General features: G+C 32.6%; 1 protein-coding gene and 1 long non-coding RNA gene across 4 annotated transcripts; one reads left to right on the top strand and one right to left on the bottom strand.

Moving 5' to 3' along the window:
- On the top strand, nucleotides 1-21347 carry LOC106133608 (elongation of very long chain fatty acids protein 7). 2 transcript variants are annotated; one of them, XM_013333404.2, is made up of 9 exons: nucleotides 1-329; nucleotides 3635-3723; nucleotides 12103-12176; nucleotides 13068-13258; nucleotides 13705-13785; nucleotides 14831-14993; nucleotides 16163-16299; nucleotides 18037-18234; nucleotides 19578-21347. In XM_013333404.2, exons 3-9 carry the CDS (start codon nucleotides 12128-12130, stop codon nucleotides 19689-19691), a joined length of 933 nt encoding a protein of 310 aa, XP_013188858.2. In that variant the 5' UTR covers nucleotides 1-329; nucleotides 3635-3723; nucleotides 12103-12127; the 3' UTR covers nucleotides 19692-21347. The 2 variants fall into 2 exon arrangements, with proteins under 2 accessions (XP_013188858.2, XP_013188866.2); XM_013333412.2 differs by lacking the exons at nucleotides 1-329; nucleotides 3635-3723 and adding an exon at nucleotides 4871-5050.
- LOC132901890 (uncharacterized) lies at nucleotides 325-2544 on the bottom strand. 2 transcript variants are annotated; one of them, XR_009656940.1, is made up of 3 exons: nucleotides 2417-2544; nucleotides 1963-2029; nucleotides 325-951 (listed from the first exon to the last, which is right to left on the bottom strand). It is a non-coding gene; the product is annotated as an uncharacterized LOC132901890 (long non-coding RNA). The 2 variants fall into 2 exon arrangements; XR_009656939.1 differs by lacking the exon at nucleotides 325-951 and adding an exon at nucleotides 1558-1693 and having other exon boundaries at nucleotides 1963-2538.
- Nucleotides 21348-24755: the final 3408 nt, after the last annotated feature.

Here is a 24755-nt window from a genome sequence, read left to right as displayed (position 1 = left end):
TTTCAAAAAGCACCAACCAATTTTTTTTTGGGATTGGGTACCCACCCACGTATCTATAGATTTTATTGTAGTTTTCTTATTTTTATAAAAGTTTAAGAAGTATTTTTATTAAATAATATTACCGTATTGAGTTCTAAGCATAAAAAATATAGCTATCTTCGATCCAATTAGCCGGGTCTATTTTAATAACCTACATTAGTCATCAAGCAGAGTTTTAACACTCATCAATGACGCTCGAATTTTGGAATTAATAACTGCATACATTAAAGTAACTTAAATATCAAAATTAAATTCTTTCAAGAAATGAAAACTCTGTTTGGAAATTAAAGGTAAGATTTATTAATAGCTTGTTATCATCTACGCCCATAACAGAATCGAGATCTATGTAAACAATTAATTGCCTGAAGCATTTGAAATTTGAGCCTTAAGTATTTAATAAAATAGTAACAGCAGACTAATAGGGCAACCAAACTTAACAGAATAATATTTTATGATGAGGACAAAAATATCTGGCCCTATATCAGCAGAAACTAACAAGAATTACACCTTTATGTATCACTGCATTGAATGTGATTTGCTTAAAGAAGGTAAGGTATAAGTTAAAATTTGAGACATCAGTCATCATCATAATCCAATATGGATTAGGTTTCTCTGCAAATTTTGAAGAGGTCAGATGGTGAGTTCTTGTTCTCCAACTCTACCTCGGGATCCATCAGTTGTTCATTCATTTTTCCTTCTTCCTTATCGAAAACGACTAAGTAAAAAAAAATGCAGACCATTGATATCCTGGAAGAAGTACTTATTACTACATATTTCGGTAACTTATTTCAAGTTCGGCTTCTCATTCTAGCCTAACTGAATAGAACTTTCCTGTATTCTCCTTTATGGTGCCCATGATACAAGCCTTGCCTATTGTAGGACCAATTGTTTTTGTTACCATTATGGGTTTTTCTGAGGAATAAATAATTCTTATGTAATATTTAACCCAAAATTCCAATCACTAAAAAGTGCATCAAAAATCCCTTAGACAAGTTGATGTCAGGATGACACAACTGTACCTATAAATTATGCAAAATTTTTTCATAGTGTTTGTGATTTTTATGTTGTGCCAAGCTTTAATGCAATTGGAAACGCTACCTCTGTAATGTGACAAAAAGTACCATCCAACTCAAAAATTTATTAAAAGTTTTATAATTAAGTAATGTAATGTAATAATTAATTAATATACTTACTGATAAACTAAATATTTCAGTTATTTAGTTTATCAGTAAGCTTATTATTAGGAATAAAAATTTTGAATTTTGATGACGACTAAGACTACTTAAATTCTTTTCTCAATTCTTGATTGTGCAAGCTATCTATCTGTGTAATGCTCTTCCTGTTTACAAATTGAGATATATACAGTTTTCTTAGTATTATATCAGGAACATATTTTAAGGTATATTATAATGTATATATTGTATGTAGATATATTTCTATGTAGTGAGTGTTTATATAGTTATAAAATAGGTTATTTTTTTCATGCAGTATGTTTTTTTATACATACTACGGAAATGCCTTTCTTTTCTTTAGTTCTTTTCCAAAGAGATTGCTTTAGCGATAAGTCCAATATTCTGACTTTCTTTTTGCTCTTAGTGCAATAAAGAGCTTATCTATCTATTTTTGTAGTTTTGTAATACTGTTGTTGTGATTACTGCGAACAATAAAAAAACAACCATGCATCAGGGTCATGACAACATTATGTTTTACACAAAAAGAGTACCTATATCTTCAATTGTGAATATATATTCAACATCATATATAACTTTGAAATACTAGACCCTGGCTTTCCCTGCATTTAAATAAATTTATAAAAACTAACTAATTTGATAAATAGTATCTTTGTCATTGGTATTAAAATAACTAACAAAAAAATTAATAAATAAGAATAGATGTAAAAACATAACTAAAGAAACTCCATACCTTGTACAAGTCCATACCATTTTGAACAAATCATACCTATCTGTTGTTTTTGTTACCTTTTGTTACCCTGAAAAAAATATGTGAAATGGAATATCTAACTAAACGTCTTTACAATGTGATAAGAGATTTTAATGTGTCAGAAAATTTCCTTAAACAAACTTATTTCAATAATTTCTTAGGTTAATGACTATTAACATAATGACGTCAAGTATGACGTAAAGCTTTATAAGACGTCGACTTTAAGGAAATTGATTTTGGTCAATTGTTTAGCTACTAGAACAATTAAAACCGTTAGTATGGATATTGTGGGTTATTCATAATGAAAAAGAAACAAGATCGCATTATATAAAATATCAAATTTACAAATTTTCATGTTTATAAATTGAGTTACATATCTTAAACGTTTTGATAGGCGCATAAGTATAAAAATCATTTGGAAATGGATAGCACTCACACAAAAAATAAGTTTTTTTTGCACTAGATAAAACCAAGAATGTACTAGAACTATTATTGGCTTCGTCTACACCGTAAAGGATAAAGACGTGATATGCGTAGGTATGTTTTGTACGTAATGATATTGCTAAAGTGGCTGTGCGAATAATTCATGACTGGCATGAGGTTTCATAAAAAATAAATGTTGTAAATTATATAAACGCAGAAATAAAAAATACTTGTCATTCTTAATAATACATTAGAGCTAGTCATAATATTTGTTTAAATGTCCTAAAGCTAAGTGGCAGAGGGTGCAACTAGGAACACGCCAAGATGAGAGAGATAATATTTGTTTAAATATGAATAATTAGTAATTGTACAATGTGCAAAAAAATTAATTATTTAAACATTACGAGTGAATGTAAGCCACTATTACCGACATAAGTACCTAACTAGTATTTGTTATAATTTTACATGATGACACCTGAAAAATGTAACATTCGTTTGTTGTCAGTAACAAAGTCGTACATAAACATATGCGAACGCGAGGTCTTATAATATGGATTACATTCTATACGCAATTATCATTGTATGTCATTGCATTTTATCAAAGTAATGTATTAATTATAATTCATTCAAATATATTTAAAAGATCATACATCAACAAAACGATCGAGAATCGTGTAATACTTTTCTGGGAAATGAAAGTCAATGGCAAATGATTACGCTAGGGTGTCCTATGCGCCACTACACGAACCACCCAGTGTTGAGCTGGGAAATTGGTAATCTGAACAAAATGTTATTTTCGTTGATCTACCCAAATATTGATTGGGCACATCTTGATATGGCCGGCCTAATCACCAAGTGCCCGTATACATAATATAATGATGACTGACTAAATTTTAGCTTTCATGAATATTTTTTAAATTTACAACCAAGCTGAAAATTTGAAAAAAATATATTCAGTTATTATTTTTTGGACCTAAATTCCAATACCTATTCTATCGAGAAAAAATGCATCAATTTCTGCGTTTCTTTCCTATCCAACCATTTAGCATATTAACGGAGTTTACATATAAAGTATATAATTTACAATCGATTTTTTTAAATGCATTTTAATTATTACTATCTCTTAGACTATTAGCTACTTTATTAATGTTTCCGTCACTAATGAATGATGCTTGCCACACAACTTGTGACGTAAAAATTGATCTTTAAATATGTTTTGTATTTACTTCAGGTGTCATTTACGGGTGACGAGGTATCGGAGGAGCAGGCGCGTGCAAATCGGCGAAGGATCTTTGCTGCACCCACTACTTATTACATAAGGTAAGTAATACCTATTTATTTTAATTGAATGAATAAATAAGAATCATTTTTGAACAGATTGTTATTCTCTATTTCTTATAATCAAATCAAATTTGAATTTGATGGAAATTAAAAACATTGAAGAAGGTCAAAATGAAAATATGTATGTATATTAATTATTCATGAATCTTAAAACTTAGTTAATGTGTTCGTTTGATACTAGTATATAGGAAAAATAAAGAAAACTAACTATCCATCTCCACTGAATAATATTTTAATAATTAAACTTGCTTTTTATTTTTATTGAAGTAAGATAAACATTCATTTAATTCGATTCAAATAATCCTAGAGTTATACCAAACATGCTTCGTTAAAGATCACAATTGCAAATTGTTATCAAATTGTATTAGTTTATCCTTGGATTTGCTGATGTAGCCTTCAGATGTTTTTCTTCGTTCTATTCTTTTGACCAATCTGGCCATGACATACGACTTTAAAAAGGATTTGATTTAAAACTTGAAGTTGTCGAATTGCCAATTTATCTCGATTACCTATCGATTTGTATCGGTATCACATCGTAGCTTCGTTACGAGTATTGTTATTAGAAGAATGCTATGTATAATTAAGCGCTCTCAGCATAGCCTATTCCCGATCGCTATTGGCTGCAAAGTTCGAGATCTTTGAATACAGTATGTATATAGTCACATACTCTAATACAACATATTTTTTTGTGTCGCCTGCCAGCGTTTACCATCAGACTTCACCACCAACCCGCCTCAGGAAATATTGGAGGCGATAGTATAAAACTGGCTTTATTAGTCGGCCCTCACAGGAAGCAATGTGTTTCTATGTGTTGTGCCTTAATTACCTAATGATTAAGAGGAAGTAATAATTACTGTTAAATATTTACTTATTGGAAAATACGGACCGACAACAATGTTGCACGTCAAATGGCATATTAAATTTTGGATTGGTGTCCGCCCATGGAAAATACCAAATTAAGTAGAAATGTTATTTTCCATATTTTATTCCATATCGTCGTCACGATCGTGGTTTTGTTCAATTTAGTACCTATTACACAGCGACCCATGGATATCAGGTTGGACATCATATTGACGTCTCAATGACGCAGCCCAAACTCTTACGGCGACGACGACGGTGCGGTGCGTCGGCACTGTCAGTCACCGTCCGACGCTACACAGGTGTCCGCGCAGTATTTGCACTCAATACATGCGCGCGCGCATATAACGCGAAAGTCGAATTAATTATATTTTGCATTCAATAGGTGACTTAATATAAACGCACTCCTTTAGAAAGGGATCCTTTCGTTGTCCGTCCATCAATATATGTAAGTAAAAGTTGTTTAAATATAAGTTTTTATTTAATTCTAGTAAATATATACCTAGCATTACATGATCGTAAAACATTTTAATTTCATTTAAAAGCTACCTAATTTTTGAGATATTGAAGGGCAAGTTTATTGTCATTAATTTTCTTATTTTATTTTCTATTAATTATTATTTCTGTATGTATATAAAACCTAAGCTTAAAGTATGGAGTAAATAAGTTCAAATAGTTTTCTAATAATATTCATTGTGTTTACGTTTCTTCAGAAATACTTATTTTTTTGGGCCTGTCTAACTACACTTCTTTTAGCTTTACTTATGGACACGTTACTTGTGGTTCCCGGCACCAATACAAAAAACAATAGGACCACTCTATCTCTTTCCCATGGATGTCGTAAAAGGCGACTAAGGGATAGGCTTACAAAGTTGGGATTCTTTTTTAGGCGATAGGCTAGCAATCTGTCACTATTTGAATCTGAATTCTATCATTAAGCCAAATAGCTGAACGTGTCCATTCAGTCTGTTCAAGACTGTTCGCTTTGTCTACCCGCAAGGGATATAGACGTGACGTGTAAAGTAAACTTAAAAGTATAACAGGCCAAAATAGAAGGAGTAAAACGTATTAATTAAATTTATAAGCTATTTTGTTAAAATTTTACATCAGTTTTTACTTTACGTCGCTTAATAATCGATTTGTATTTATATAAAACACCAGCATTGATATTACTAATTCTACGAATTAAAAAGCTTTTCTACAACAGAGTAGGTAACTACGTAATCAAAGATCAAAATTCAGCGATCTGTGTTTGCTACACACCTGTTGCACCTTTGCATTATTACCCGTCTTATCAGTCAACTATACCGTCGTGTACCTTGATATTTGAAACTAATCAGGGGACTTATTCACAAACATTCGTAAGCAATATTTCTTATTTTCTCTCTCTTTTTAGCTTTGGGATTAAACTGGAGTAGAAGAAAAAGAGAAACATATGGCCTATAACGTTCGTGAATAACGCGGCAGATCAAATCCAACGAAATAAAATAGAACACCAGTTTTGCATATTTTCCCGTGTACTAAATTTTATCTGATTTTAATAAAATATGCAGCAAGAATCTTTTTTCTTGTTGGCCACGGTCAAGGAATAATAAGGTCATATAATTTCGTATAAACTTAATATTTATTCATTAATCCACTTCAACCAAATACAGGAGTTTTTCATTTTGTTATGGATATGGATAGAGTGAGATAACTACTGCTCACATTCGTCTAAATTCAATTTAATGTTTTAAACATCGACTGAGTTTTACAATTGCCAAATTCACTCTTGTGAAATGATGTTACGTCCGATTATATCAAACAATCATTCGCTTCAAACCAGTAGGTAAATCTCGGAGTAGGTTAATAGTCATTTGTTTACATGCAAATCACCATACTATTGACATTTTTATGGACATGGACGTATTCACTTTTAATCTTTTACGAAGATTATTAGTCAACCTCACTAAATTAATGACTGTTTTAAGATAAAATTAAAACTAAATTACGATATTTTTGCCAGAAAAAGTTATTTATTATTGTGTTTTTTACATAACTGATTGATTAGGGCAGTTATGTATGCAGTTCCTAAATACATACGTATTATTATTTTAATTATATTTTGTCAGGGCTGCTTTTTGTAGTGGGATACGATCACAAATGAACTTAATTTTGCTAGTAGCACATACCATTTATACGTTGTATTTGCCAACTCATATCGTGACTTAGCTTATACTGGTACCTGGTACAATCGGTCTGCTAGATCTGGTAGGAGCTAGGTTTTTTCCTTACAGGTTTACTTAGTGAAGTAGGAACAAAGAAAGTGCAATAGCTCTACTGTTCGTTCAACATTAACACAAATTTTACTTAAAATAAATAAGCACCACAAAATAAAATTTATTTAAATCATGACACTTACCTAAGTTTATTCTGTGACAATGTTCTAAATATAATTGAAACATTGACAATGCAACGCCAATTGGTCCATCTTCTATTATGTAAGTGTCAGCTGAAGGCTTTCCGAGGTGTCCAATTGGTCATCGCTGCATATCGATGACATTGCGCAACCAGATCGCTGCTTCGTTGGATTGAAAGCATGGTCTGTTGTGGCCGATGGTTGCACTATGTTATTTTCAATGCTATTGCTGTGCATAGCAAAGTATGCTATTAGTGATGACATAACATGCGTATACGCAGAGAACTTAGCTTTTCTATCAATTCAATGTACCCACTCATAATATATCTTAGAGAAATGTATTGATCTTATCCATCATTCATTACTGCATGCATAACATGCTCGTCTATTGCTATGTTGCCTTTACTAAAGACTTAATTTTTTTTATTGAAACCTTTTTTTTTGTCAATTATAATTATAAGATAGTCATTTGAACAAAATCCTTCCTAAAAATTATTTAAAAATATAATAAATAACTAATTTTACAGTCCGGTAAAAATCTTTCAATGAGAGTTTTTGGTAAAGCTTTTTCTCCTTTTTTAACAATTTGAACTTAATCTTATTACGTTAGTCAATGAAATAAATAATGGACAAGAAACATGCATTGCCCCGTTTATCATGGGGAAACCTCTATTATAATTGCATAAATTTATGTGCATGACCTTGTTACTATTTCAGTTGTGAGATAATATTCTGCAACATTTTTTGCTACAGTTTAATCAATGTTACAAGTAAACTCAATTATATATTTCCACATAACGTAATGTTCTTGAATGTTCTCTGGATGGGATCAGAGGTAGTGGGGTGGGTGCGTACGCGTCTGTGGCAGTGGGTCAGTGGTTCCGCAGGGCCCAAACGCGGGCGGCGTCGCGTCTCTGGCGCAACACCCTTACGTAAAGCCTGCGGACTATGGACCGAGACCCGCTTGCTACAGTGAAAGTTGTGGCTACTTCATAAAATACCACGAAAATTACCTTAAATTTGATCTGCTTTTGAATTTAATTAAATTCTGGAAATCAAAAAACAATGGCACTGTAATTACTTATCCAATTAGTTTGTTGTACAAACAAACAATAACAACATTGAAATACCATTTGACCTGTTAAACAATATCAAGTTCAAACTGACACTATTAAGAAAACAATAACAGTTTAACAACTAGTTTTTCAAGTCCAAACTAAGCTCATTAATTCTATTGACAGTTGACGTGTTTTGTTATGTAATAATAGAAAAATAAGTAAAAATAAATATGCTTAACTTATTGAAATGTTATTTGAATTGTATATGTATGTAACGACAAGGAAATTTTGTAAAGATCGCCTCGTACCTTAGTTTAATATCAGTCCAGTCTCAGAAATTCCATTCTCATTCCCATCTTCTTTAATCTTTCCTTTTTCCCAGTTGCTTAACCGCTTATCCTCTGAGTCCCGTGTCTGTATTCCAGCATTTTCGTCACTTGCCTAATCTTTGGCAATTTCAATTTCAGTATAGTCAGGCTTTTATAGTCAATACATTCAGTAGTTCCATACTTCGATACTATAACAAAATATTTTTCTTTCTAATTAATTCTTTGTCTAATACACAAACGAATAGTGCAAATGATTTTCTTAGAAGCCAATAATTTTAATTAAACTGTACAAAGGACATGTTATATTTGGGTTTGCATGATGTTTCTGTTATGTAAAAGTATCAATTGCAAAATGAATAAATAGGTTCAAGTGTAGGTGTAAGTGTAAGTGAATTTTGCCGTGAAGAGCAGGTCAAGGCCGTTCACAATAAGACGTTGTGCAAGAGTAGGTCGCTTGCAGCACGCCGGTGTGTCATCTCGGCCGTATCAAATAGAGCGCCAAGGAGCTCAATTGTGTTACAAAAAAATATATCTAAATTCAAAATTCTATAAGTTATTTGAACTGAATCTGCAAACGAGGAAGAATTAAAAGAACAAACAAAAAAAGGTACCGTCTATTTTGGTTATCAATTGGAGTAATATGTGATTTAAGTGGACTTGGTATTTTAGCAATTAGCTGAACTACGTTGATGATATTAATGTCAAGAAATGGTCAACATCAGTGACTTGCTCGTATGTGCTGCCGACATGAATTGGCGATAAAGGATTTCCTATTACTGAAATTGTGCCTAAGAACATTTTGTGATTTCATCAGTCTTGTTTATTTCTAATATCTAGTAATTCTACAGATCATTAAAAAGTCAAAACATTAAAGTAAGGTTTGTTTGGTTAATTAAGTTTAATGTACCTATTTACTTTGATTCGCTTAGGGAGAAACCAGATTCCGAATCACAATTCTAAGAGAGTTGATGCATTGATGATATTTTGATTTATGGATGAAGGCTTCGGATTTTTTCTTTTTGCAATCTATTATTATTATAATAATACCAATCTACATACTCCAATAAGAACAATCTCTGGTTCGATTTAAATGTCGTTCATTCCATCTACTTTTGTAATAACTACCTTTTAAATGGTTTAACCTTGTTGTTAGTATTCCAGTTATTATTTACGTTATCTATTATTAGCATCATCGGCTCGTTTGTTCGTATCCTTGTTTTATTTGCCTTAATGAGAACACAAGAGTTGATCACATACCCGCAGTCCCTCTTTCATAGTAGATAGACGTCATTTAAACAAAACACATTACATTAGCTAAAAAAGACATTAATATTGTTACAAAAATAGGATCTTTATAACCACGAAGTTCTTTCATTTCCAACGCTATCCAATTCAAAGTAGTTTTATTTCAAGGAGGGTTTTAGCACCTCATTAAGGTAGGCAATGTAATACGTCATATATCGCATTCCAATGAACTCAATTGTTGGTCTATTATAACAGTACCGTCAACGCCTTATGTTTTCTGACACCATGTTGCTGCTATGCTATGCGATAGTTATTCAAGGAACGTGACAATACTGTTGTATACTCCGACGTGAGTTTTAGATACATACGTGTTAGCATCGTAGCTTCGTATAAAATTGACAATTTCACTTGGTAAGTTTACCCAAGAGCTGGTTTAGATTTTTGTATGGCTGATCCGGATATTCGATCATTTTGAGTCTTCTACTTTAATTTTTCATCAAATCTTTTAATTTGCAGTTGAAGACTATTAAACAAATAGGCAAAACCATTACGTGTTTCGCTAAAATTAGACGTGCACATTGTTATAATAACCTACCATACGGATTGTCCATATACCAATTCTACATCCCTGTAAATGTGACGTCAATGAAACAAATAAGGTATCAAGCTAATGTAAGTCAGAACAGCATAAATCGGGCAGTCGGTGAACATATCAGGTCTCGGGTGTGGTTTACGGGCGAACAGGTTGGCTGGCCGGGGCGCCCCCCTTTCTCTCTGCACGGCGATGTACCACGTGTGTGACGTAACTGGCGGAAACTCCTCTTAATCAGTCATTCAGTATGCGAAATCTGCGAACGGTTAGTTTTTAAGGACGATGCCGCAATGTGTTAACGCGATCGTGCTTCCGCCATTGTGTCCACACTCAGGTTCACATACTTTTGTGTGTTTATGAAATAATCGTATTATATACGAGACTCCATACGTTGCGAGATCAACAACGTGAGCATTCTATTTCCCTATTCCGCGTCGGTAAACACTTTTTGTTCCTTGAGTTTATTTACAAACAACACCCACGAATCTCATGTTTTATATGTTACGTTACCATTACCAACGATAATATCAAGTTTTTGAGATTAATTAATATTACATTGAGTTGTGTTACATCATTATCATTATTTTTAGAATATGTAACTTTTCACTTTTTGTTTGTTATTGATTACTGGGCTGTGTATAATATGTGATTCAACATAACTGCTTACACTACATATTACTGCCTAAAATTTCTGTTCTATAACTAGTAGATAATCTGGACTTTCTAGATTATTTACCGAATAAGTAATATTTAAAATAACCTACATAAATAATAACTATTGATAAAAATGACTCATTTGTAAAACAAAAGTGGGTTTGTTAATTACTAGTTAGCATAGGCACGAAAGCTTCATCCACTGTGGGTCGTTACCCTTCTCATAGTAACTGAAACAAAAATGAAAGACTTCTGTCACGCAAACTATAAATTTAGCACGGCTTTTCTGTATTTTAAAAATGCAAATGCCCACAAGTAATCGGATATTTTCATAAACATTTAAATGTCATATCAAAGCTTATGGGATATATTTATCTTACCCATTTATGAAAGTTTTTAAGTAATATAAAAAGAGAGAAGTTGTTTCATTGAATTGTTATTTCTATTGCAATCAAAAAAGCTATCTATATCAAATTATGATGTTTACCGATTAAAACTTTGTTGAACAAGTGTTATTATTTGAGTATTATGATTGATTAGTTTTATCAAAGGCTATCAGCTCACGGGAAGTAGTAATGAATGTTATGACTAATGTCAATACGATGGATCATCTCTTTCCAATATTTATACAAATAAAAGTGTAAGATCACGTAATATAGTCATGCGATAGATACATTCTTTATGAACTTTGAATCTTTGCTCGAAAAACAAAACATAGAAATAAATAAAATATAATTGCTATTGTCATTGTGACATAATAACATGTAATTTATTTATATTCTTTGTGTTCTAAAATGTTTGTTAATATTTGTTATTAAATTAATGCTAACTACAAGTTAAACGTATTACGACAGTTAAATGTTACCATATGTGGTTCCTGGCGAGATATTTTTTTTACGGGAATGTCAGGAATACAGCTATCATAACAAAATATTAAAGGTATAATAATTATAATCATTCCAACTTTCGTTTGCTCAACGTGAAAATAGACAAATAAATATGCTAAGTCATGCTCTTGTAGCGATAGTCAAAAAATTCTGCGATCTTTATTATAAGTGTCCGTGATTGTTTAACCAAGCATATTAATTGCTATCTGATTTATTACTTTGTAACTTATGAACTTGCCAGAAATTAAAATAAAAAGACCATTTGAAATTTTGTTCTTGACTATATAATATACTAGTCAGTAAAACATTTAAAAACATATATTTTTCCTTGTTACAGTTAGCTGTTAGTGACTAATCCAAAGATGGCGTCCATTTATGAATGGTACACAGATCTCATGGAAAATAAAAGTGGTAAGTAATTCTAATATATTTTATAATTAATGAATACACTATCTGTGAACGTATTTAAAATTGTACTCAAGGATGGGACTTGAAATGAATTTGTTTGCCATAATATTTATATTCCTATTGACGCATGCAACTGACGCTGGTACTAAGAATTGTGAGTTTACTCAATGCTTGCACGTTATGTAAGTATTATAGGTTCATATCGTAACTTGAAGACATGAGAAGATGCATTGTGACCAGACGGCAAAACCTCAGTGAGAATAAAGAACTATTTCTTTATCGCTGAGAACATACTCGTTAAATTTTTTATGCCAAATAGACAAAATTTGGTCAGCATTGACTGAAGAACGAAGTCACTTAGCTGATGAAACTTTTTACAATATACGTGTCCCTTGTAATGAATCAATAAATGTTGTCATTTTCATTTAATTTACAGATTTCGATGTAAGTAAACTGAACTCATTAAAATCAATAATGTTATACGTTTAACAGAAACAAGGAAACTTTACAACAACAGCTGACGATTACTTATTATTATATATGCACTTACATAAATAAATATTCAGGTGACCCTATCGTTTGTGAGCTAGGGCAAAGATCAAACCCCCTTGTGATTTCCTATTTTGTATTACTTTGCCTACAAAGGGATTTTATTTTATATAACACATATTTATTTTTTACTTTAACATTTTTTACTTTAACCTTTCTTTATACATTTAAATAGAAGATGAAACAAATACAAAATTTATACGCATACGATAATAAATAACCTATCCTATTGATTTTTGTGTTATACCTAAGTTAATCAGTATTTTTTGTAACTTATATATGATTAGTCTTTTAAAATAACATTTTTGATTTATTTATTCACATAAATGTTTTTTCTTGTTACAGATCCCAGAGTGAAAGGGTGGGCCATGATGTCGTCTCCGTTTCCAACATTAGCAATATGTATATTTTACGCATACTTTTCCAGAGTGCTTGGGCCACAAATCATGGCAAACCGAAAACCGTTCCAAATGAGAGGTGTGCTCGTAGTCTACAATTTAGCACAAACTCTCTTCAGTAGCTGGTTATTCTATGAGGTAATTATTTCACGGAAACATCAAATTGTTTTTCATTAACTTTATTTACCTGAAACTTGAATGCACAAAAATGTAAGTTAACACAAACATAATATTCGCTATGAAAGTTTTGAAGTAATCATCTGTATTACTTAACATAACTTTGTCGAAAATCTGACGTCATTCTAGGATATATGATCAACCATTATATGAAAATGAGAAATGTACATACTCATTTTTGAGTTTCTAATTTTTTTATTGTAAATATGAACTAATGGAATCCAAAGTCCATGGTACATAATGGTATAGTTTATTTTTATATACATCTTGGACGTCATCGTCTCATAGTTCAAACATGATATCCTTTTATGTGCAAATATTTTTTTAAATATAGTACATTTATTTTGCGTAATTCGCGTTAATCTTGAGGTCCGGTATTGAATCAAGTGACGTTGTTTTGTTTACAGTACCTCATGAGCGGATGGTGGGGCCACTACAACTTCACGTGCCAGCCAGTCGATTATTCTAGAAGCCCACTTGCAATGAGGGTAAAACACTATTATTTTATTTACTAACTGGGTTTTTACCCGCGACTTCCTTCGTCCGTTTTTAATCTGGAAATTTTAACTTATTTTGTTATTCCAGTGTCTCAATTATATGTATAAACGCAGTGGTTTTTGCGTGAAAGACACACACATCCACACATCCTAACAAAGTTGCATTAATAAGATTTTACTTATATATTTTGGCTCTAAACGCCACAAGCAGTGTTTAGTAATGCAGGTTTCGGGTTTATATAGTAAAAAGTATGAATCTTATAATAACTTCGACTAAAACATAAGAGCAGGTTAAGACGAGTTCTCGATAAAAATATTGAGCTATTTATAGAAAACTTGATTTAACAATTTGTGTTAAGCTCCTTCCCTTCCCGCGATTTCGCTGACCTGTTTGTTACTTTTGATTTAATATGTTGGTATATTTAAAAAATCTTGATATTTCTAAATATTAAAATTTGTTTCGTTTGCGTTACATGACCATTGCAAGGCCAAAATGTATATCCACAGCCAGTTAAGGTCTGCACATATGACACAAGCTACCTATAATCGTTTCCGCGTATGCGTAAATTGCCTCTAATATTTCCGAGAATATAAATTCACACCTCGGAGGTTATCCTTATATTCTTTAATCGTATCAACTCCATCGCTTATCTTTATAGCCACAATGTTATGACAGCTAAACAGATATGCCTAATTCTCGATAAATGTTGACTGACTCATACCAGAAGTACTAACCTATCTATATATTTATGACTAGCTTTTGCGCAAGGCTTCGCTCCCGTGAGAATTCCATGAAAAAGTCATGTAACTGCTGAAGGTCTTTTCTACCTCTGTGCACTACTTTAACGATCCACAAGTTTTTTGTTCCTTAAAAACAAAAATATAAAAATACAAATATTTTCTCTTATTAATATAACAATGAATTGAATCTATAATCTAAGTTATTTAAAAAAAAAAGCGTTTGTATATAATAGACCGTGGGATGGGAAAAATGTGTCTAGTATATTATTATCAAATAATTAATATCTTTTTCTAGATGGTGAACGTTTGTTGGTGGTACTACTTCAGCAAGTTCACAGAGTTCCTGGACACGGTGTTCTTTATCATGCGTAAGAAGAATGACCAGGTGTCCACCTTGCACGTCATCCACCACGGGATCATGCCCATGTCCGTTTGGGTCGGCGCCAAATTCGCTCCTGGTAAGTCAACCCATGAGAACCGCTAGAACTAACCTTCAGTATAAAGCTAGTTTTCGGAATTCACTTAATTGTATGAAGCACGTAATGTTATATATTTTTCAATATGGTAACATAAATATGTAAAATAAAATAAACATTTTCACTTACAAGAAAGCAATGTCAATTTAATTTACTTTTTATGTTCGCATTTTTTAAAACTTGCTTCTTTGAAACATTTTATGTATAACTTTCATATGCTCTTGTACGTTGAAAATGGTGGGTCAGTGTCAGGCAAACACCTGACCTTACAGCTGCCAATATTTTTAAAATGATAAAAGAGAGTCGAATTAATAACCCCAATGTGTTGGCAATCGCTTTAATTGACAGACTAATTTATATATATTAGTCACAGTAAAGTTTGGTGTTGATTTTGTAATGGACATTAGGAATATCCGCCTAACCATTATATAAACATCCGGATTATTGTAAAACCCCATATTTGGTAGACGCCACAGTCATATGTGTGTCGTCATGTACATTTACAGTGCATTTATGACACAATATGCATTAGCAATAAAATGTAAGACAATCAATTTGCACATTGCAAGCGTAGTTGTGTATTTGACTGTATGACATATTGATATAACACTTAACACCATTGGCAAAATACAATAGTATTTATGGAAATTACATCAACTTGAGTTGGCATACTATGTCATATTACATTATTAATTTCAAACAATGTAATAAAAAACGACGAATATTGAAAAAGCTAAAGTTTATATAGAAAATTACCTTAATAGTTTGGGCCTCTGTGGGCGGGTTCGAATCCCGGTCAGAACTTGAAAACCTACTCAGTCAAATTGACATGCGCCTTGGATGTTTGCCTAAATGTTCCTATTGTAAAATATAATTATTGTTGAGTTAGTATCTTGTTAGTTAGAATAACATAACTCTCGAACTTACCCTGAGGCTAGCTCAATCTGTGTGATTTGTTTTTATACCTGTATCGTGATGTTTTAAGTGTATTGATACTTTGTAAGACTGATTCAATTTTACATACAGGCCAAACTATAATAATAACTTAACAGAGATATTTATTGATATTAATTTGGTTGCAATTTAAAATTTAAAAGATAAAAGATACTAGGGTTATTGAACTAAAGAGCATTGGAATTCCTTATTTTTAGGTGGTCACAGCACTTTCTTCGCTCTCCTGAACAGTTTCGTGCACATCGTCATGTATTTCTACTACATGGTGTCGGCCATGGGACCCAAATACCAGAAGTACATCTGGTGGAAGAAGTACCTCACCGCCTTCCAGATTGTAAGTGAAAATCGTTATTTTAAATTTAGAATGCTAAGATTTTTTGATATTCGCCGGCGATTTCATAACAATATTAATAATTTTTATTCACATAAATCATGGTTACATTGGGTGTTACAAAATAAGAAAGTTCACATGCTTTGCCATATAATACAGTGGTTCCCGGCACCAATACAAAAAAGAATAGGACCACTCCATCTCTTTCCCATGGATGTCGTAAGGCGACTAAGGGATAGGCTTACAAACTTGGGATTCTTTTTTAGGCGATGGGCTAGCAACCTGTCACTATTTGAATCTCAATTCTATCATTAAGCCAAATAGCTGAACGTGGCCATTCAGTCTTTTCAAGACTGTTAGGTCTGTCTACCCCGCAAGGGACATAGACGTGACCATATGTATGTATGTATGAATATGTACTTAATAATGCCTAGTATATAATAGATGTGCCGTGTGGTTCCCGGCACTATTACAAAAAAGAATAGGACCACTCCATCTCTTTCCCATGGATGTCGTAAAAGGCGACTAAGGGATAGGCTTATTAACTTAGGATTCCTCTTTTAGGCGATGGGCTAGCAACCTGTCACTATTTGAATCTCGGTTCTATCATTAAGCCAAATAGCTGAACGTGGCCATTCAGTCTTTAAGACTGTTGGCTCTGTCTACCCCGCAAGGGATATAGACGTGATCATATGTATGTATGTATGTATGTATATAATAGATTCATTTTGTCTAATTGTTATGATTATCTAAAAGTTCTTTAAGTCATTAAATGATTTTTAACACAACCAAGTAAATACCTTTTTTTTAACAGTTTGGTATTGGTATTTTCATGAGAACTCATATCAATTGTACTTTTTCATTGGTTGTAGAAATAAAAAAACAAGGCTTAATATATGATGTTGTAAGGTTACTGGTAAGATTGAAAGTAGTTCTGATTCGAGCAGAGTTGTTACTGGGACGAAATCGATTTCATAATTATTAACTTGGTATAAAAACTGAAGTGACGCATGTACGCTTTTTGTTCATTTAGTTTTTATTTTTATTCTAAACTTTAGTGTAAAATGGTTGGAAACCTGATTATGATTAATTCTTCAAAAATAAACAAGATTTCATTAGTTCGTTATTAATGTAAAATAGAAGATGTAACTATCTAATAATTATATGAAAAGTATGTAGAGTGCTTATTACATCGTACATATCATTGGATATCGATATGCACAGTTTCTTGGTAAATTTAAACTTACAGATAAAATTGCCTGATAATCGCGATTACCAAATTTATCTTCTTTCAAAAGCCGTGTTAAAGATTATAACCTCTCCAAGATAAATTTGAAGATTAAAATAGACAGACGATATCTGTTATGATCTTCTAGCTGTGCCCGCAACTTCGTCCGCGTGGAATAGTTATTTTGGACATCATTGAAACCTTCAAAGATGAATAATTTACCCCGTTTTTTTTTTCACATTTTCCATTATTTCTTCGCTCTTAATAGTTGCAGCGTGATGTTATATAGCTTAAAGCCTTCCTCGGTAAATGGTCTATTTAACATAAAATAATTTTTCAATTCGAACTAGTAATTCCTGAGATTAACGCGTTCAACCAAACAAACAAAGTCTTCAGCTTTATAATATTAGTATAGATTGTTTCATTTCGATGGCATATTTCAATTTCTACACATTAAAAATGAAATTTTTGATAATATTTTACAATTGTCACAATAATTCCTCCATTTACAGGTGCAATTCATAGCTATCTTCACTCATCAACTGCAAGTTGTGTTCCGGCCATCGTGCCCTTACCCTCGTGTCTTCGTCTACTACATCGCGTTCCACGGATTCCTGTTTCTATTCCTCTTCAGCCACTTCTATAATCAGCGCTATGTCAAGCCCACCAAGAAGGGCAGCTCTATGTCTATATCCAACGGACTTTGTATGGTGAGTACTTGTAAATTTTATTATTTACTCCATTCTGAACCCTCTATAGTGTTCGTCTACACTACATCGCTTTCCACTGCTTATTTTCCTTTTCCTCTTCAAACGTTACGTTAAGTCCACCAAAAAAGGTGGATCAGCCAGACCAACACTCAACCAGACAGACCAACAGACCAGACCAGTACTCAACCAGCTCTATGTCAACATTTGTATCCAAAATACTTTATATGGTGAGTTCTTGATGTGTTCTGTACCCACGAGTTCTTTTCTACTACATTTATCCATAGCTTTCCTAACGTCTAGCCTGCTAAGTCTTGTCTCACTTCCGGCTTATGAGGGAGTCACATTTCTCCTATGAACTCGATCCAAGAATGAGACGGACAGGTGTAGTTACCTATAGCGCTGTACCGAGTGAAGTACCAGACAGCTAGGATCATGGGCCCGTTGCTTGAACGTGCTGTTTTCCCTTACCGTTAAGTCATCGTTTAGCAATGTAGGTCAATGTCTGTCTAATGGACTTTGCATGGTTAGTAACTTAACATTGCAACTGATTAAATTACCAATTTATATTAAGCAAAACGTGTTTCGTTTCACACTGAACTTATGATAGGTTTAGAAATGTTATGCAGTTTATTGACTTCACTAGGAATTTACCTTGGCATTATGTATTTTATAACAATCGTAATAACACCATTTTAATATAACGAAAAGCACCTAGTACCGTTAATAATTCAATCAAGAAGTAAACTGTAAAGCCAATATTCTTCAAAAAAACAAACAATTCATTTTAATGGGTCACAAGAATATTTCGCCAATAACTTGAATCAATTAGAGAGGTTATTGTTTCCAGTTTCATATGTCTTTCACATTAGTAACTTGGTACCAAATACCACTTTGTTTGGTACCAAGTCACTAATGTGTTACTGTGGTTATAGGTGAATATACTTTACCTAGTCTGATGTCGTATTCCATTATGACTTTTTTTCATTACATTACGGTAACGCGTCACAGTATAAACCGCATAGTTAGCTAAATCAATCAGCATATTGATAAACATGACGATAAATAATTTGTCATAAATTTTCCGCTATGGAAATGTAGGTACATTAATGACATTTTATTTAATTTGGTCAAACCCATTACGATTTAAATACCTAGGCTTTATAAAATTAGTCTCAACTAAACGAAATATACCCATGATATAAACTGGAAGAGTACATGTATACACATTTTGACCTGTTATTTATATGATACTTTTCATTTAGTTTTGTTTTTTAAATCATCATCTATCGTCTAGGATGTAGATTTTGAATATGAACATGTTCATTTGAATATTTAACTTTCAGCCCGTGGCCGACGAGAGCAGCCCCGCCGCGAGCTACAAGCCCGAGCCGGCGCTGCCCAGCTCGTACGCGGCGTCGGCGGCCGACGCGTTCGTGCGCCGGCGGCCGCTCTCGTAGGGCCGCCCGCCGCCGCGAGGTTGTGACGAGTGCCTCATCATGGTGTAGGTTCCTTCTCGATTCCATACCCCGGCCCGGTTTCGAAACCGAAATCCAACGTTCGAAATTGGAATCGCGAGTTCACACGACATTTTTTTAAACAAATACATTTTATAAGACATAATGCACAAACTCACTCGATCGTGATCTTGCTAAGATCGTATAATGCCTTGTAATTTTGTAGATACACAATTTTTAGATACTAAAAGTATATGAATTGTTATAAATGTCTCGTCGTGTTGATTTTTCTTTTCAATATGTCGATGTTTTCCGGCTTGTGAGCTTTATTCAGTTGATTCGGCGACACAATGTACTCGAACCGATTAATTAATATTATGTAAATTCATGAAGACATCAATTTATATAATATTCATGGCACTGAAGAAAAAATACCAAGTCGCAAGCATCCAAAATGTAAAACTGTAAAACATGTCTATTTGTTCGTGGTAATAAACCAAAATGTTTAGTCACAATTACCTGCTGATATTTGGCAGGTAAGGTGAGCATTTTATATTCGTATGTAATGTAACAATTATATGAAGTTATAGTTGTTAAAAATCATGTAAGTAGATATAGTAAAGGATTATTGGATTTATGTAATGTAAATATAGTTTTGTTAAAAATAATAACTTTGTTACCAAAACTAAGTGAGCAACTATTCGCTGCATTTTATCTATTGTTTACAATCTTACGAGCTCAAGTATTTTTATATATCTATCTATATTCATTCGATATTGATAAATTAATAAGGAATTTACTTTTATTGTTGCACCGTTCGAATCTATATGTCTCGAATATATTAACAATGTGGAGAATAGTGTTCATTTTAGACTTAACTAGCAAGTTTATACCAATTTTTGTAAGAAGTTTTATGGTCAGTTCATATGTACGCATTTGCAAAGTTATTTAAACTTTACAAAGCATCAACTTTTCATTAGCATTGTTTTGAAAACTTAATCGACAATAATCTCTTTATTTCGTCGCGTCTATTCTATATTTCTAAGTTATCTATATAATAAGATTCCAAATCATTATCGGAATGATTGGCTGATTAAATGTTTTATACCAATGATTAGTCATAAAATTATGGGAAGACGCCCGACAGAAACAAATAAAATAAAAAATTTCTTTCAAATTTTTGTACCAATGTTCTTAAATAAATTTCATTTGGGCAAATATTAATATCACATTATTAAAATATGTAATTTGTATTATCCATGCACCCTGCTGTTAGGGTAAAGAATAATTGAGTAAAAACCACCGTCATAACATTTTATGTACCTCTAAGAGAAATCTTTTGGCGACATAAAAGTATAAGCATTTTATATTTTCTATTTTAAATATTATGCACATACAATTTCTCATTTCCAAGTGAAGACAAATCGCTGCTTTGTAAAGGTTTAAAATTTTACACAAAAAAAGTGCAAAATGCGGCTTTAGCAGGCGTCGTCACCAAGTTATTGAGTATTGTCTGTTTGTATCACGTTTGGTGTTTGATGCTTTAAGTGTTGTCGTGGATGCGGTTGCTGAAGTGCAGGCTGCCTGCTCAAGTAATGCTGCATTACACACTCTTTTGCAACCATATTTATTATTTTAATAAAAGATTTTATAAAAATATTTAGCCTCTTTTTATTTATACCACTTACCATTCTTGCAAATAACTCAAAAGCAAGGGAGTTGCCAAGAAAGGGCTGGTAAAGCATTTACCAGCCCCTCCTAGCTACCAGCGACTCCCTTGCTTAGGGACTTTACTCCCAGAGATAAGATTGTAAAAAAAAATGCTAAAAGTAAAGTAACCAATGTTTTAACCTATCTTCAAGCCCGGTCAGGGTATTATGAGAATGTTTTTCTGATTGGCCTGGATTTTGGATGTTTATCTAAATAAGTATTTATTATAAAATATAGTATCGTTGAGTTAGTATCGCCTACCACATGTATCACCCAAAAAATACCGATTGAATTACTTTAATTAATAAAATATATTACCATTAATTATTATACCTACTTTAGAACGTGAGCATTACACTGGGTACATCTCATTATGGAAAAAGAATATTCCCGATAAACGACAGTGAAAAAATGAGATTTGAAAGAAGCATGTATGTTCCCAAGGCAGTGTAGGGGACACTTAGAGGATATCCCGAATTCCTACGAGTGGGCGAGCGAAACCGCAGGCAAAAGCTAGCTTTTAGTAGATAGGAATTAGGTAACTTAATGATAACAAAAATTTAAAACAAACCACATGGGTATATACCAGCAATTTGATCCTATGTTTCTTATAATCTGGTGGAAGGAATTTTTTTTGGAAATAAGTTTAGGTAACCTTGTTAACTACTACAGTTTATTATAGTTCCCTTTATAATTTTTTATCTAAATGTAAATATTTTACGTAGGTTCAAAAATTGGTACTTGAGGCCTAAAATTGGAAGGTGAGAGTTTGTAAAATCCACTTTCAGAGCTATACTGCTGTTTCTATTTGTATGAAATACTAATTAATAGTGAAAGCAGAATTTAATATCAAACACTACCAAAATTGGTAAGTGGCAAGGCACATAAATCTTGAAAAGTACAAACCTTTTTGTAAAGAAATTAAAAAAGCTTCATACTGACTACACAATATGTACATAATCTTTCATGTTTATATGTAGGATATAAGAGGAAACTGACTGACGGATATAAGTATTACCAAACCGCTGATCTAGAGATTGATTTCTTTATGTGGTCTAGAGGGTCTACAATGAGAGAAGTTTTCCCGAAATTTCCACTTTTATTACCTACGCGATTTACGCAGGTAAAGCCGCGAGCTTAATTCTTTAATTCTATATGACAATTTTACAAGTAGGTAGGTATGTTATGTTTAATTTATCTTGGAGGTATATGAATAATGCCTAGTATCTAATACACACTACGGCCAGGGACTAGCTAAGTCGTCAATTATTATTACCTAATGTCGATGATTGGTCTATTGGGAAATATCTACGTGAATGTAGTCATTTTCCAAGCTACGACGTCCTTGTTCGGCATGATTATATCCCATAATACGCAATGTTTACCTGTCACGGACAAATCACAACAAGACTTTCAATACAGAGAACGTACATATTTGTTTAATCACTTACCTAGGTACATATACAACAAGAGGTGTTTGTGTAGTTCCCGCATAGAAAACAGTAGGTATGCACTTAAAGTAACGTAAGTATTCCCCCTTGTTCTCCACTTTGTAAAAGGATTCCCTTTCTTATGGATGTTGTAAAAGTTTACTAAAAAATAAACAGGTGCTTGCATGATTGCGAATAAAAAACATAGTATGCAAGTTACTTCTCTTCCGTTTATTATAACAGTATCTACCTATATTAGTCATTTATTTTATGTGATTCTTCTTTTAAACGATGGACTAGCAAACTGTCACTATTTGATGAATCTTATTTCCATGGTTATGCCATTCAACTAGATCTTTAAGCGTTGTGACTTTTGGTACAACTAAACGGGCAAGTTATAGTCTTTTACATAAGCAGCGATGCGATATTTGTGCAATTTAGTTAAAAGTTTGTTTTACTTAATATTGAAATTATTCTAGGTACGATGGGCTAACTGTGCCAGCTCGCACTCTGTGAAGAACAGAGTGTGGTGAGGTCAGTATCTCCTAGAACCATGTACGTAGATTTTTGTTTGTAATCTTAAAATGAGGAATACTTTTGCAAGAAAGAAATATAGATAGGTGCATAAAGACCTATAGATTATATATGGTATTTCTATATTTTAACCATATCCCACATCATGACGTAGGTCATCCCTGATGGATCTTCACTTGTTAACTTCAAAACCCAGGGTTATTAAGAATATCGGGGAATACCTTGATGAACAAGTACTTATGTCACCGATGAGTTGCAAATATTCTTCTAGCTATTATAATTTTTTAGACAACCGAAACACTCCAAAATAAACATTTACAAAAACCAAAGGTGTTATATACCTGTCTATCAAATTTCAACTACGAGGTAACAAAGGTAAATACAATAAAATAAAATTACCTGAAAACTAACTAGTTCGGTGATTTGCTCCTCTTTCAAATCTCATTTTTAAGATTTGGAAAGTACCCTGGCTCTTAATTTCTTCTAACCAGAATTAATTCCATAAAAAATTACATCTATACGGTTCCTTCCTCGGAGCTAAGTAGATATACCTACCTACCTAAGTTATAATTTGTAATCCATGGTTTTACCTAGTAAAAAGCCTAAATAGCAAACGCAATAAAAAAAAAATGAGTAGTTATAAATATAAGTTTGGTATGAGTAGTAAATAAGTTTTTACTAAAAAGTTTGGCAGTGACAGCTATAGGAACGATATTGAAATTGAACTCATATGTATGGCTTACCGGCTTAGATTTACGTAATATAGGTAGGTACCTAAAGCTTTTACCTAAAGGTGCGATTAAACGTAAGATTTTTTTGGGGCAACCCAACATACCCTTGGTTTGAATATTTGAAACAGTAGTTAGCAGCTTATTATTAAAATACCTACAAACATTAGTGTCATTAGGTACTTATGGAGTCACCCAACATCAACATCAGCCACTTAACCAAGTCCAAGCAAATAAGGTTTATTTGCAAGTTGTTAGATATTCTACGACGCAAATCAAGTATTATGCTTGACTTTGTTTTGTATAAAAATGATGATTTGAAGGAAATTAAATTTACACAGTACACCAAGACTTATAGTGTCTTTCAACATAAAAAGAAGAATAATCTCACTTAGTATGAGATTAGTTAATTTAGGTACTTATTATTTTCAATCGTCTAGGTTCGTCTGCCTTGTTCTTCTTACTGTTGTTTTGTTATTGATTATTATTTACGATCTCAAAGGAAGGAAAGGAATAACTTCCACTAAGTGTTCGTTCAGTCATGGTTCTATTAAAGTTTTCATGACAATAAATAATAAATGTGAGACTTATGCACCTACTGCTTATTTATTTTCCGGTTTAAAGTAAATATTACAATTCATATTACAATAAAACAATTCATTAAT

Source organism: Amyelois transitella, chromosome 7, assembly GCF_032362555.1.
Source record: "Amyelois transitella isolate CPQ chromosome 7, ilAmyTran1.1, whole genome shotgun sequence".
In the NCBI taxonomy this organism is placed as follows: Eukaryota; Metazoa; Arthropoda; class Insecta; order Lepidoptera; family Pyralidae; genus Amyelois; species Amyelois transitella.
This window is presented reverse-complemented; position numbering and strand designations above follow the sequence as displayed.

Coding starts and splice junctions, on each gene's coding strand:
- LOC106133608 (XM_013333404.2), top strand. CDS start 12,128: ATGGCGTCCATTTATGAATGGTACACAGATCTCATGGAAAATAAAAGT. Junction 12,177..13,067: donor TCTCATGGAAAATAAAAGTG/GTAAGTAATTCT, acceptor TTCTTGTTACAG/ATCCCAGAGTGAAAGGGTGG. Junction 13,786..14,830: donor GAAGCCCACTTGCAATGAGG/GTAAAACACTAT, acceptor ATCTTTTTCTAG/ATGGTGAACGTTTGTTGGTG.